Below are 15752 nucleotides of genomic sequence, written 5' to 3'. Positions count from 1 at the left end.
AAAAGTTGGACTTTAGAGTTTTCTAGAAGAAAAACCTCTTTAATTTTGAATGTGGAAAATAATTCTTATAGCTGAACTTCACTGAGCTTTTAAGAATAAAAACAGCTGTGCAAATTGTTCTATACTGTAAAACTCAGATCTTGAAAACCAGGCCTAAGTCATACAGTAAAAACTGCAAAATCTTATCTAGGAATACTTCTGATATGAATAGCACTTCAGTTGAACTCATCTGAATTTTGCAGAAAAATACATTCTGTGTAAAAATTAGATATGAATATTGCTCCAGAATTCAGTTTGTTGATGACACTGATGCTTGCTTTCCAGAAATGTGTGCTTTATTGGCCGGAGAAAAGAGGAATCTATGGGAAGGTTGAAGTCCTTGTTAACAGTGTGCAAGAATGCAAAAACTACACTGTCCGTCAGCTTACAATAAAGGTAATCATCTGCATCTGAGAAGTATCATTCACAATGCTCTCTTATCCTTATTGTAAAATGCAGTTAAAGTGTTGGCTTTTTTTAAGGGTATAAATTTATACAGGAGGAGCAATGAAGCTGCAAGGTAGGGTCGAGACCAAAGTACCGGAATACTTATTGTATTGCCACTTTGTAGGACTCTGGCAATAGAAAAGGCTTCAAAAAAGAGTGCAAGTTTCACTCTCTTGAATTGCATTTGTTTTGGGGCCCTTTTAGCATTGTCAAGGCAAAATAAAGGGATTTTACTTAATGACAAAACTAGCATAGCATTGTTCTAAAAAAAGATATGCTGCTCATGTTGTGTGTTGAGTGCAATTATAACCTATCTGAGAAGCTAAAAAGAAGTATATAAAGAAATCTCCATACTTTCCTGGTTCTCACTAAACTTTAATTGTGCAAAATAAGACAGATGCCCCTCTTCTGAGTTAATTACATTCCCCATATTACGCTCTCATTCTATCAGATTGACCTGCTACTCCTGAAGAGCATTACAATAAATAATGTATTGGGAACATTTAGTTATTATTGGGAACATTTAGTGTTTCAGCCCCAGCACTGAGAAGTGAGCAGAATTATATCATCCAATACAAATTACCCCAGCCCATATTTAGCCCCTTGTTGAAGTAAGCAGTAGCAGACTCTTTTGGAGAGAATAACTGAACAAACTGGGATATCTTGTTAATCTAGAAGGGCAGTTCTTCTGCATCTTGAACTTCAATACCCTTGTAATTTTAGTATCAGAACCTTATCGTGACCTTAAAAGGTAGAAATACATGATAATTTAGAAATTCAGAAGCCCACATCAAGCTGTTATCTCTAGATGTTGTTGCTGATATAACACAGGCATCTGACAATTCCTGACTGACAATACAGTCATGAAGTCAGTAGTCAGATGAACTGAACTTACACAGCTGGAAAAGTCAGTAGTCAGAAAACTGAACTTAACTTAAGAAATAGCCAAGTTTTCAGGTGCACAAACCCTTCTTATAATTGGGTGTCTGGAAGCACATCAGTTCCATCCACAGTTGCATCCTCCAAGTCTAATATAAAAAGTTGTTTAATCTCTCTTAATATTTTTACTGTCTTTTTACCATAACAATGTAAGAAATGCAAATACAAGTGTTCATACAAAATCTTGGTGTTGTTTCCAGCAAGGGAGTCAGTCCCACAGTGTGAAGCACTACTGGTACACATCCTGGCCAGACCACAAAACCCCCGACAGCGCTCAGCCTCTGCTGCAGCTCATTCTGGATGTGGAAAAGGACAGGCTGCAATCACTGGGCAGAGGGCCTGTTGTTGTGCACTGCAGGTAATTAGCCAGTGTTTCTCTCGAGTGACTGCCAAAAGCAAGGCTACAGCAAATTGCATCAAATAGTCCTCCTAAAAAATGTGTTTGGGGAAAAGCAAAATTCTTCATGTTAATTGACTTTTTAAGTTCATATTTGAGGATATGAGTTTTGGAAAGAGTTCCCTTGTTGTTAGCAGATCACTTTTGAGCTGTTCTTTATTTCTGCTAGTGAACTCTTCTTTTGAAAGACCAGCTGGAAAAATTATTTTCCTTTTGTTTCTTATTTATGATTTGCTTACTTTTTTGTCTTGTTCCATGATTACATGCCTAATTCAGATGCAGTGCCTGGTGACCAGTAGGCAAACCATATTGCAAAGCAAGTCAGTTTTGAGGAGCAAGAATCAGGTACAAATTTGGAGATCAAAACACATCAGTAATAGAATTTATGAACAATTTCACAAAAGCAGTTGGTTGAATATTAAGAACAAAGTGTTCTTCAGAACTCAAGAATAGAGCTTTATTTATACAAATTATAATGCACCAGAGAATGACCTTCTAATAGTTCTAGTTTAATTCTATTTTATTGCATTATATTGGTTCATTACCCCATGTTGCAATTTAAATAATAGGAAGTAGCACTGGATTTGTTATATTGGTGGGAAGAAATAGATGAAGCAAAACAGAAAGTAAAAATAAAATCAGGGTTTTCTTACTTGGTTTGTCTCATAATGGTGATGATACCTCTCTTACAGCTGGGATAATACTTTTTTTTTTTTTTTTTTTTTTTTCCTAGAAGTACATTAAATGAGGACTTTTCATATTGAACAACTTCTTTCCAGTTCTATATTTAGGAGATTTAGAGAAATGGAAGATAGATTTGAACCACCCATAATTTTTGAAAACTAGAATGTGATTAATAAGCAGCTTTCCCAATTTTATGCAGCTGTATTTATCAGAGATTGTAGTTTCCCTAGCAATGCAGAAATCTGTGGATAGCTATTGAGATTGTCCTTTTTCTAGTATGGCTCTTCAGCAATAAAGCTCTTCAGAAGAATGGGATGTCTTCTGAGATGAATGATATAACAGTAAGGTCTGTAAGCATGGGCAGGAATTTATTAGTGATTTAAGAGAGATATCAGCTCAATTATGATTAAGATATCATCCCAGTTGTGGTTAAAATTCATAGTTCTTCAGTCACAACTCAGCTGTCTATACATTCACTCTAAAAGTCTGCAATCTCACACTCCATTTTCCAGTCAGTTTCTTCTCTTTTTTGTCTGAATGAGAGGGCTATAAAGACCTGGACCCCAAATTCATGTTTTAACATTTTCCCCCAATTTTCCTGCCATTCAGCATGAAAGCCATGAGGTGCACTGCATTCCACATTACTTAAGCAAGAAACAGAGTGGGGCAGAGATTCTCAAAATTGTTGAGAATAAACAATTAAAAAAAAAAAGCCAAACTGGCTGTTTCCCAGTAGGCATCAAGAAATCCTGGGGAGCTATAGCACCAAGTCCTTCACCATCCTGCAGAATCACAGGAGAGTTAACTTCATCAGCATGGATCTAGGTCCTTTTTGCCTTCATGAGGTTAGAGGTATGGTTAGCAGAACCCCTGTATACTTTCAGGACTTTAAACATAAAGACCTACTGAATTTTAGTTTTAGGTTGGCTTCTCCTTTTCAGTACATACCTTCATCATTTGCTCGGACTGGGCCAGAGAATGCTCAGATTTTGTAGTGTTAATGAAGCTTGGTTTTCTTACCATACACTTGTATGCAATCTGAAAAAAATGTATGCCTCACAATTACCCACAACTGGACTGCTGGAACAGTGCACACTTTCATTTCTCTCTATAAAAGTGAGCTGAGGAGTCAGCCTTGCTGGACATGCATCCAGGAACTGTAGGTTCTAGCAATTCCAAGTTTCTTTTTTTTTTTTTTTCTATTTTCATAATATTTAGTGTTTTCCGTGTTATTCCTGCTTCTGTGAACTTCATTCCACTATTAAACTTTGCCTTCTTTTCAGTGCTGGTATAGGAAGAACTGGATGTTTTATTGCCACATCCATTGGTTGTCAGCAGTTAAAGGAAGAGGGAGTTGTAGATGCATTGAGCATTGTCTGCCAGCTACGAGTGGATCGGTGAGTTCCAAAAGAACAACAAATCAGTCAATGATTCTGAAATCATTACCAAAATGATTTGGTAATGATCAGAAATTATTCTGTAATGATTCTGAAAACATTTCCACAGTTGAATGTTACTTTACATTAAATGGCTGCCATTGCTTGTGATGACTTTTATGATCACATTAACTGAATAATCAAGGTAACATATGTATTTAGGTCCTGAATAAGGAATCATATTGTTTTCTGGGTGAAACTTCCATTGAATGAAATTCCCCTGAAATGACAACCATGTAGTTGCTGGGCACTTGCCACTTCTATTTTCCTCCACTAAAATTTTCTGTTTGCTGTCTGCATCATCCCATTGGGACACAAGAGAGGTGAGGCAATCTGGAGACAAGGGATTTTCTTTGAGCCTGGGTTGACAAAGAAATCCAGGCTCACTGAATGTGTAGCTTCTTTGAGCACTGGAGAAAGACAAATCTGGTGCTGTTGCTATTTCCTCAGCTGTGCTGGGGGTCCGTTTGAATTGAGTTGGCAAATTTACCCAGCCTAAGAAAATACCAAGGGATTTGTTCCAGACTTTTCTGAAGTCAGATCAATTCCCTGACTGAATTCACAGCTTGGGAGCAGGAACAGTGTAAGCCAATATTGTTGCAGAGTGCTTTGTTTTGTGAAACCATGGCTGAAGAGGGATTTGTGTTTTACAGGAGGATGTGGGTATTGTGCACAATGGAAACTGTTGGTTGGGTTGTACTTTTCTTTCTTATTCTGCTTGGAAAAACAGGATTTTGTATAAAGCAAATAGACAGGATTGCACCAAGAATAGAAGAGTCTCCTCTCCTGCTGTAGGTACAGGTCATAAATTGTTTATTCTCATTGCAAGTATCCTAACTGCTTCTGACATGCATGTCTTCTTTAAATGAAAAAAAAAATACATAGGGTGCAAATGCTGAAAAGGATCTTAGGTCAAAGGTTTAATACAGAATTTTTTGTGTTGTGAAGAGCTCTGAAAGGTACTGGAACTGTGAAGTACAGAAAGACCAGAATCCATACAGTTGACTGTGTTTATGGGTCATCTCCCCTGCCTTCCCCTCCCGTATGGCTGCATCATACTCAACATTGTAATATGATCTTTACAGGGCAACATGAGCCACTTGGAGTGTAAAATTCTCCAAGGGGAGTTATTGACCTAAAAATCTCAGCAAAAAAATAAGAAGGAATAGCTGAGGGAAAAATGCTTACTCTGTTTTAAATTACCAACTACAAATTTCCAAACCTCTTTTCTGAATAGCTGTCTTATTGAGAAAGGTATGAAGAGTTCTTCTCCATTTTAGTATTTCTATTATGAAAGAATCTTTTTATCATTGCTTTTAAAGCAAACTCTGGTCTTAGCTGCCTCTTTTAATATCCCTATTTCAGACATAAAAAACAATCCAGATTTTCAGCATTATTGACTGAGAACACAATTTTGTTGAGAGGATCTGCCTAATGAACTTTCTTTTACATATTAGTATCCTAGATAAATTTGGAAAGAGAATGGAAATCTGGCTATCTACTCAAAATATCGGTCCAGGATGTAAATACAGCCATGGTCTGCATGAGTTTGTAAAAAGACAGACTCACAGGTCTACTCAGCTTGCTTTCATTCCCAGTTCGTTTTTTATATTTTGCAACAGAAACAGGAAATATTTGATGTGAGGCATCTTCAAGACTTACTGTGACATCGAGAAACTTTGCACATTCTTAACCTTAAAGGCACATTCTTGGAATGACATCCGATAACTTTGCTCTTGGCTCCTCAGACAGGATGAAAAGAGTTTCCAGTGTGCGTCAATTCATTGTTTAAGTGTTTTGACTAATGGCCTCAGGTTAAAAAAAAATAATCCCAAACCCTGCATCACATTCATTCTGGAGCAGACTGCATGCAGCTGCACTAGCAGCAAGCCAGAGGGCAGGGTAAAGGACCTTTTATACACTCACTGCTACCCAAGCAAAGATGGTCACAGTCCCTGAGCCCTCAGGATACCAGGTTCTGTTTCTTCCAAGCACTAGCCCAAAGAGTCTCAAAGAAGCAGAGAGCCCAGTAGCTCACAGAGTAGCTGGCAGTGAGGACTAGCAAATAGACAAAGGCTGCACATTCACAGGTGCTGTAGCTGTGGCTACATCCCTTCTAGGCACTAGGGACACAGGAGAGGAAACCTCCCTCCTTGAGCAAATTTCCTCCTGAAATGCTCTTCCACACAAACATTTCCACAAACCAATGTCTTGGGATCACAGATAATTCCCTGCTATGAAATGTGAGCCTTGCATAAGAATGAAGTTAAGAAGGACTTGGGATAGGTAAATGAAAAATTGGGCATGAGCTGGCAGTGTACACTTACAGCCCAGAAAGCCAAGTGTACCTTGGACTGCATCTAAAGCCGTGTGGCCAGCAGGTCCATGGAGGGGACTGTGCCCCTCTGCTTTGCTCTGGTGAAACCCTGCCTGGAGAGCTGCATCCAGCGCTGGGCTCCCCAGGAGAAAAAAGGCATGGGCCTGCTACAGTGGATCCAGAGAAGGGACATGAAAATGGTTAGAGGGACAGAACACCTCTCCTATGAAGAAAGTCTGAGAGGTGAGATTGTTCATCCTGAAAAAGGATCTGGGGATATGTTTTTGCTGCCTTTCAGTATGAAAGAGGCTTATGGGAAAGACAGAGAAAGCCTTTCTGCCAGGGTCTGCAATGATAGGACAAGAGATAATGACTTTAAACTTACAAAGAGTAAATAGAGATTAGATATTAGGAAGAAATTCTTTACCTTCCTATCCCTAGAAGTATTTAAAGCCAGGTTGGATGGGGTTCTGAACAACCTCATCTTAAGGGAAGGTATCCCTGTCCATGGCAGGGGTTTGGAACTAGGTGGTCTTTAAGATCCCTACCAATCCAAACCATTTTGTGGTACTATGGCTCAGTAAATCCCATGTATAATGGCACTGACAAGGCTAAGTTGTCAAAACCACTGAATAAGACTCATATGCCCTTAAGCTGACAGACATATGGACTGTTAGTCCATACAAGGTTCAGAAGCATCATAACCTCTGAATTGCTAACACAGGTCAGATGCCATGATGCTGGGTTCAGCCCCCATAGTCTTACACACACTTTCCTGGGGTTTTGTGTGTTGCTTCAGCACTGAAGAAGAAGGAGCAAGGATCACCATCACAAACAGCCTAGTGCAGCCAGAATTGTTTTAACCTGCCCTTTGTAGAAAGTTCTTCTCCCTGGATATGTTCCCTTCCCCCACCCTTCTACACAGCACATCTAACCTGGGAAGTGCACTCCCTTAGAGAACATCTTGGGGGAACATTGATGAGGAAGGCAGGGAGGGAAGCTGTTTGCGAAGGAGCTGCGTGGGCAGAGCAGGATGCAGCAGCAAGGAGGAAGGAAGGAGACTAGGCAGCACAGAAGACTAGAGCAAAGCCCTCCCATCACCTTTAATATCTCGCTTCATCTCCAGGCAGGGGACAAGCACAGAGGAAAGCAGCTGAAGGCAAAAGGCAGCCAAGAGTTGTAAATTTGTGGATGCCTTTGTTGGCAAAGCTATGAGTGTTTCATTTTGGGTTGGGTGGGACCATTTAAGGACCTGTGACTTTATTCCTAGGAATAGCAAAATAGGCTCACCAGAAGATGTTCTATATTTGCATGAGCTCAATGGAGGAACGCAGACCACTGTCACTTGCTTAAAGAAGTAGATACTATTTTAATTATTATTTTCCTGCCATAGCCATTTAGCCATCCAGAAGCACTGAAGAAAATTAAAGGGCCTTGTGGTTGTAGATGACCTTCTCTAATTCTGAAGGACAATGCTTGTTGAGGAAGTTTTACTTACCATTTTTCAAATAGCTTAGTGTATCAGTACTATATTTGTTGTTAGGGATCTCATGAGATTTTCAGACCTGCTCCTGCAAGATATCTGGCTCCAACAGTGCTCTGGATCCAAATACCTTGCAAATTTAAATGTTTCAATTAAGATCTAACTGAAGCTAGATGTGACATGTATCTTAATGTCTTCATTCTCACTAAAGCCATTTAGTCTTTCATCATCCCAAAGGGATGCTAGCTAGCTGCTGGCTGCTCCATGGTACACTGAGGATGAACTAAGGGCTTGTTTCTAGAAGCAGAGTAGATAGCTTTGAATACCCTGGCAGATGAGATAACAGGAGTGGAATTAAGTAAACTTGAGGCCTTGCTTCATGAGAAGGGAGACCTCAAGTACCTCAGTATTGACAGAAAGACTCAGTTTAATTTCAGAGCTTAATGATAACACTCCTATCACATCTGCCTCCTGTAAGACATCCCCTTCCTTCCACACTGTAACTGGTACTGGAGATGTGAGACTTGATCCTCATACTTAGACCTGAAAAATTGATTGTTATCAGGTGAATGTATAAAAAGTAAGCATTTCATCCAAGCTGGCTGCAACTAGTTCTTTGTATGGTTAGGTTAAACTCTTTTGCATTGTTGGTGGTGAAATGATTCACCACTGTAAAATTTTGTAGGTGGTGGCTGTTCAGACAGGATGCATTGTAGGCGTTAGAAAGAGGACAGGAAGAGCTGTTCTCTGCACAGGCCATCTGCAGGTCACAGAAGGTTACATTTTTAGTAAAGGACAGAAATGAAAGGCCAGATTCTGTATACTTCCTTGCTCCATCAGTGGTAATGCTGCATCCATGTCTCTGGCCTTCCATGCCCATGTGATTGAGCAAAATTCTCTTTTAACATACTGAATTTGAAATGTAGGTTTTAACACTGTAGATGCCAGATGCTTTCTTCTCTAATTCTTACTCTGATGGAACTGGGAATTTTTCATGTGGGGCATGTGCTGTATGGCATAAGTTATGAGGAATGTAATTCTTCTCTGACAAATATCTTCCACTTACTCAAGCAAACTGTAAGTCAAAAACTAAGAAAGGGCTTGTGTCATCTGGTGGTCATGGGGCTGGCAGGAGCTAGAGGGTATTGCAGTCTTAAGAAATAAGATTTCAGTGCAGTTTTTTTCCTTTCCAGGGGTGGAATGGTTCAGACCAGCGAGCAGTATGAATTTGTGCACCATGCACTGAGTCTGTATGAAAGAAGACTTTCTGCAGAAGCTGTCCAGTGAAGCTGAGGAGGGTAAAACCAAATGTCAGTCTCTTGAGGTAATTTATTTCATTACCTACCAGCAGCTTCTTCAAGGCGTTTACTGCAGTAGGAAAGACGGCTTTGAGGCCAGCTTCTGAAAAGATTGTGGACGGTTTGGCAAAAGTACAGAGATTGCTGGACCCTTACTATGTATGAATGTATCGTGAGCTTCCCAAAAATGATTTATAAAGAAGGTACTGTACTGAAACTACACATGGATTTTGTCTATGTATCTAAAGGTGGGTTTAATTCTGTAATGCTGATATCTGCCATATGGAATGTATGTATGTGCTCCTGCTACAGTCAGATGGACATTGGGACTTCTACAGAAGAAATATTTAACAAGTGTATAAAAGCTTTGACGTTTTGCAAACTGTCTTGTGAATGGACTGTCAACTGTACTGTAAAGTGCTATTACTGATTATGTGGTGAGCTTGTTCCTTGGCCACATAATATTCTTGCTGCTAAAATTGCAAGTGTTCAACTATGGATTTAAAAAAGGAGATAATAATTTTTTTTTTAATCTTGCTTTTGAAAATATTCAAAAGCAGTTAATATTTTATATGGAAATATATGTTCTTCATCCTATTAACTATTAAATGTGTACTTACTGTAGGTCTTACAGAGCAGCTGCAGAGCACAATGTCTGTTATTCAGTGTATATGTATTTACCCTAAACTGTTGATTGTCTTAGAACACGCTTCTGCTACAGACCTGAATCCAGTGTATTTGTAAATTGTGTAAGTCATTCTACTTTTAAAAGAAACTTTGTAGCATATATTAAATGGTAAGGATTTTAAATATTTGTCTGTCTTTTGTTAATACAGAAATTTTTGCATATGTTGTTTATCTGGTCTATTTCTTTCAGTAAGAGATAGATACCTTTAGTGATATGGACTCTTCCATGACAGGTTATACAAGAAAGAAAATGCTGCTATGACTGTTTCCTTTATTGCTCAGTAAAAGTTTGTTTTTAAGAGATACACGAAGTTGGCATTATGGCTTACAGCACTGGGAGATCTGTTTACAGGGTGTAATGATTTTTAATGCAGTGATGTTGACTTCGCTTCATACTGCTAATAAACAACCCTAAATATAAAATATTAACTGAAGTGTCTGTTCTTGCCTAGAGTAATTAATGCACATACACTCTTGTACCCCTATAAACAGGCTCAGCCCAGCACAATTTGGTCAGCCTGCACCATGGCTTCTGACCACTTGGGAACCAATCCAGAGGGCACAGGCAATCCCCAGCTGACATGGAGCAAGGTGTACCACCTGATGGGAAGGCAAACCCAGCATCACTTGATTCCTCAGGGGGAGTTTCTGTAAGACTTGCTACAGATGGCAGAGCTTTGCCTCCTCCTCTTTCCCTTCCTCCCCACCCTCCACTTGGCTTTTAGAACTTGTGGAGTTAGAAATATACTGAGATTTTGCTTGATTGTGTAGAGTTACAAAAAATACATGTTTTTCCCTGAATAATATAGAATATACTTAGTCAGCACCTGTAGATTTGTAATAGTTCACATGCAACAAATAACACAAAAGTATGATCCCCTTTCTTTTAGTCTAAAGAAATTCAACAAAATCTCTTTTAATTTCCCAGGTGTTTGAAAACTTCTCTTTTGCTTGTATTTTTCCAAAATAAACCAACTAGTAAAGTGAAGAATCATATTAAAAGGACAAAGTACTGTAAAACCCCCCTAAACAATTGAATAGAAGGAAGTGCTCGTCACTGACTTTTTCCCCCGTGAAGGCACATTTCCTTCCTAGCCTTCGCTTCACTTATCTGAGGTGGGTTTTTTTAAGAGAAGCATGGGGAGTTGTTAGAGGGAAAATGGATTCTTTATTTCACGTCCTGGTTTCTACCTGTCTTGCCTTGGCATTCTCAGGTAAGTGTCTCTCCCCACTTCCCCTCTGCCAAATTGCTCTTTCTGCCACTGAGCAGAGCCCTCCGGCACAGCCAGTGACTTACAGAAACCAAGTCACCTCTACTCTGGGCTTCGTACCAGAGGAATGAGGGGCAGGGCCAACACAGCCCATTCTGTTTAGATTCCTTTCCAAAGGAAAATAAACTGTCTTCTTCTATGCTGGAGATACATCTTCTTTTTTTAAGATCTCCTGATAGACAATCCAGGAGCTGAGTTTTTGGGATAAATGCTTCAGACAGGAGATTCCTATCTTTTATTCATACTTCATTAAATTTCAGATACAAGAACTTTCTGTAATGCTTAGCTAGAAAATTACCAGGTCTGTAAAAACAGGGGAATGACAACATCAATTGAGGGAAATAAATGCACATTTGGTTTAGCACTTTGTAACTAATGGGGCTGGAAATGTCTGAGTAACTGCGACTAAAAACAACGAACAACCTAAACACAATATGGCAAGGAAGCTGCATTTGAAATAACCAATTCTGCATTCTGTTACAAGTATGTGTTTTGCATTGGTAGCTTTGTGGGGTTTTGATTAATGCTCTGTAATTTTCTTCATTTGAGTAGCTGGTGTTGATCTTTAAGTGTGGTGACACAGAGAGCTAATCTTACGTGAATTGGAATCGTCACAAAGCTAACAGCTAGAGACATTGGAATAAATCCAGTAAAACAGATGTGCTTCCTATCAGTAAAGAACCCCCATTCCTGTAACACAGACATTGAGAGACACATAGATCTGTGAATATCCTCCTATATGTTTCCCTTAGAAACATTATGAACTTTACTAAAACAACTTTTAGGCAGGAAATTATATTTTTAAAAGTCTGTGTTGTAAAACTGAAACAGAGACTGAGAATGCATGTAGATCTGTTTGCTTTCCAGCAGGGGAAATGAGGAACTGATGTTTGAAGTTAATAATTCTTGGACTTCTTTTATATCCAGTTTAATTTTTTCTTATTTTTATATATAATGCATGTCAAGAGAACCTTGCCACAATAGCTTGGGGTTTTGCATTTTTCTTATTTACATTACCAGCACATGCATCACATAAGTGTTGTGTTTGGAAGGTTTTTTAAAATAGGTTCAACTTATGGGAAATTTCATTAAATGTTCAACACACAGAAAATGGGAAGAAAGATTTATTTGCTCAGTTATTTTAAATCATTGAGAATTTGCTTTTTGTCAAGTAAAAGTGTAAATCAATCATATTTTTCTGGAATTTTCTTTTTCCAGAAGGGTTTCTGATTATCCATGTCCAGAAACAGCAGTGTCTTTCAGAAAAGAGAGGAGTCATTATGGAAAAGTGCAATATGACCAGCCTGAATCAGAAGTGGCAGTGGATGGCAGATGACAGGCTCCTCCATGTGAAGTCTGCCCAGTGCCTGAGCATCTCTACACGCCCTGCTCTGTCATCTCGCAGTGTCATCATTGATTGTCCCCAGGCAGTCAGGTGGAATTGCCACGAGGATGGGCTCCTGAAGGTGGCCAACAGCTCCCTTTTCCTCACAAAACAAGGTCAGAAGGTAATGGCCAAGCGGAGTAAAAAATACCTTCATACGTGGATGCAGCTAAAAGCCAGCGAGACAGGAAAACCTGTTTATGTAAATCTGTGCTCAAAGCAAGGTGAGTTTTTCCTTCAAGAAAATATCCTGGGAGTTTTGGTAACAAAAATGTCTGTTATGCTAACTCAAATGTGAAAAATTATGATATTTTATTCATACAGAAGAATGTTTTTCACAGTTGAAAAACATTTTGAGAACTATTAAAGAACAGCTGAGACTAGTGCTGTCTTTCTCACAACTGTTGTTTTTAATCCACTTTATATTTTTAGGATGTCTCTCCTTTTGTCTACTCCCAATCTTTGGATCAATGTGCTTATATATGTAACCTCAGGTCACTAACATTGTGTCATTTCCTTTTTCCATTTCTAAACTATGGGTGCTGATTCCTAGTACTTTTCAAAAATGTGGATGCAAAGAAGTTCTCCTCCCCATTCATTTTATCATACAAATCCAGATTCAATCTGTCAAGGGCAAGAAGACATCTGAAAATCCAACACATGCACAATTATTTCTCTGATTAACCTAAATGCATAATTCGAACAGTCATGGCTAGCACATTTGCATGTTTATTCAGTGTAATTTTGCTCTTAGATGCCATATATATGAGAACACTCAAAATCTTGAGATTAATGAGTTGAACAAAAAGTCTCAGAAATTCTTGGAATAGTACCTTGAAATGCAAAGGTCTGTGCACATATCTACAGACATGTAGCAGTATATCTGTGTAGTTGTGGGTTACTATATCCATGGCAAAATGGAAGGTACAGTGGTTTGAATATTGCTTGATAATGCTTTCTTCAATGTCCCATTGTCAATCCCTCCTGGCAAACTTGTTAATACTGTTCTTGTGCACTACTAAGTAATTCTTCATAGTAAATAAGAACAACCTACAGGCATCTTTTTACTGTCAATTCTTGTCTTTACAGGGTTAAAAATCAGTTTTGTGACTTAAAACTGTTGCATATGTTCAAGTTTTAAGAATGTTTAAAACAAATCCTCATCCTTTCTGAACTCCTAGTTATTGTAAGGCAGAGTATAATTTTTTTCAGCAAATTTGCACTTGAAGAACTCTATTCATAGGACCAGGACTACTCATCTGAGTGGATGTATGAAAGGATAGCTTGCAGAATCGGGAAATGAAAAAGTGTCCATGATGCCATCCCAGCCCTCCCATATATGTTAGAAATTAAACAGGCAAAATCATTTTAAGTCCCTGGGGGTGTGTATGGCTTGCATATTCAAAGACACTAGGAACAGTTCAGATGAGGTGCACAGGTAGTGTGCTGGATGGAGTGTGGCCTAACCAAGTTAAAGTAACCTTACACACTTTTCTTAATCATCCTAAGAGAAGAAGCAATTTAAGACCAATAAGCACTAAGACAATTGTCATGGCATATTAAAGCACCTTCTCATCTGTTTACTGTTCTCAGTTCTTAAATTAATTTACCTTGATTTTCCTGAAATTCTCTCCATATTCAGGCCTGCAAATCCTTTCTAAGAGTGTTACTTGCCTTATTTTTGACAGGTCTGGGAAGTTCTGCTGAAAAATCAACAAAACACTGTAATCCTCAATACCTAACTAAGAATTTTAGGAATATAGGAATATAAAGTGGAAGCAGTGCAAAGAGATTAATTTTTCAAATAGTAGTAAGTACTATGAGAGCAATATCTAATACCCCCAATTCTGATCATAGCATCCATATGCATGTCAAAATCTTCAATGCTAAATGTGTAACGTTAGTCTTCCAAGAACATCTATCTGCTTTCAATACAAGCAGAAGTGGATCTGCCTAAAATAACATATTTGGTCTATATTTATCTAGTATAGAAAAAAATGAACAAAATCTTTGGAGTTTTTCTACTCCTGACTAAGACCACATTTTGTTATAATTTACCCTCTATTTTCACAGTACTCATAAAAAGAGTTTTATTTTGGCATAGGACTAGCTTACTGAATTGCATCTCAAACATCACCCAGATAGAGTACAAGCTCCAAACCCAATAGCTGCAAGTACCTTTTATTCTGGACCTTACTCAAATATCAAACATTATTTTTCTGAGCCTGGGGAAAGTCTGAGCTTGGATTTGGATTTCAAATCAGCCATCTGAGATGTGTTTGGATTTACATGTTTTGTAACAGTCCTGATCTAAATGACTGTTTGTGGAAACCAGGATCAATTTGGGAATGTAGCCCATCTCTGCTCACTCAGAGGTAATTCCAAATCTAGCAGGAAACAGTCCTTCTCACACAAAATCAAGTTTGAATCACTCTCTAATTGAAACAGCTAAAATGAAGAATGGTCATAAAGCAACAGAGAAAGTGAGACTTCATTTCCCACCAAATTCATGAAGACATTCTGGGCAGAGAGAGAAAAATCTCTGTAATGCTAAAGCCTGCTTTTCACCAGCCCACTGTTGGGTTCAGAACTTCTAAGCTCAGAAACCAGGAATAGAAACAGGCAAGAGGAAAAGATGGGGCAGGTGAAGAGATAGAGTCAGGATGACTGAAAAGAACAAAGAATGTTGCATGTAAATAACACTTGTGGAACAAATACCCACCATTAATGCTGACAGACTAACACTGATGTCACTCCTAAAGTGCATAAGCAATTCTTACAAGCTTTTGTTCTGGGTAGGTTAATTTCAATAAAATATCCAACTAAGAACAGATGCAATGCTATGTGGCACCTTGAATATTACCAGCAAACCTCAAAACCACTGCTGGGCAAAGATTATTCACTAAGTAGGGAATTACTTCAAATGAGTAGACACAAGGCCAAGCTGTATGCTGCAGCTATGCACTGAGCTCTAGAGACTGTCACACAGGCTGTAGAGCAGTCTGGATACAGCAGGTGACACTACCTGTTTTGTAATATGATGTTCTTCATTGCATTTCTCTTATATCATATCATACATGGTAGGGACAAGCCAGATCCAAGGATACCAAGACATTCAAAAAGAGTAGCTGATTTTATGGAGGGTGTACTTACAGTTGTGTGCCAAGCACTGAAGAACCATAGTGGGATCTACAAAGATACAAAACATGTTGAACAAGGAATTTGAATAACAACTAGAACATCTTTCTATCTCTTGTTTGTTTCCAGCCTGAAATAGACAAAATACCAGATACCAGGTATGAGCTGAAGTCTGATGTGCCATCTGACGTTTATGCTGTTCCTTCCTAGCCTTGGTTCTTGTCTGGGGTCA

At 38.7% G+C, this 15752-nt stretch overlaps 2 protein-coding genes across 4 annotated transcripts in view; both read left to right on the top strand.

Annotated features, from left to right (window-relative positions):
- Positions 1-10150, top strand: part of PTPRR (protein tyrosine phosphatase receptor type R) — a 144426-nt gene extending 134276 nt beyond the window's left edge. Inside the window, exons 11-14 of the mRNA XM_021528964.4 lie at positions 325-435; positions 1626-1783; positions 3790-3903; positions 8936-10150. Coding sequence (XP_021384639.3) covers positions 325-435; positions 1626-1783; positions 3790-3903; positions 8936-9029 — 477 coding nt within the window. The 3' untranslated portion in view covers positions 9030-10150. The remainder of the gene's footprint in view (positions 1-324; positions 436-1625; positions 1784-3789; positions 3904-8935) is intronic.
- A 623-nt stretch (positions 10151-10773) lies between these two features.
- Positions 10774-15752, top strand: part of PTPRB (protein tyrosine phosphatase receptor type B) — a 63559-nt gene continuing 58580 nt past the window's right edge. For 2 of the 3 annotated variants that reach the window (XM_021528962.4, XM_021528961.4), the window contains exons 1-2: positions 10785-10941; positions 12217-12606. In XM_021528962.4, the coding sequence (XP_021384637.3) occupies positions 10887-10941; positions 12217-12606 (445 nt within the window). In that variant the 5' untranslated portion in view covers positions 10785-10886. Of the gene's footprint in view, positions 10942-12216; positions 12607-15752 lie in introns of all 3 variants that reach the window. The other variant, XM_085569816.1, reaches the window with a different exon arrangement.

Source organism: Lonchura striata, chromosome 1A (assembly GCF_050655825.1).
Source record: "Lonchura striata isolate lonStrDom1 chromosome 1A, ASM5065582v1, whole genome shotgun sequence".
Taxonomy (NCBI): domain Eukaryota; kingdom Metazoa; phylum Chordata; class Aves; order Passeriformes; family Estrildidae; genus Lonchura; species Lonchura striata.
This window is presented reverse-complemented; position numbering and strand designations above follow the sequence as displayed.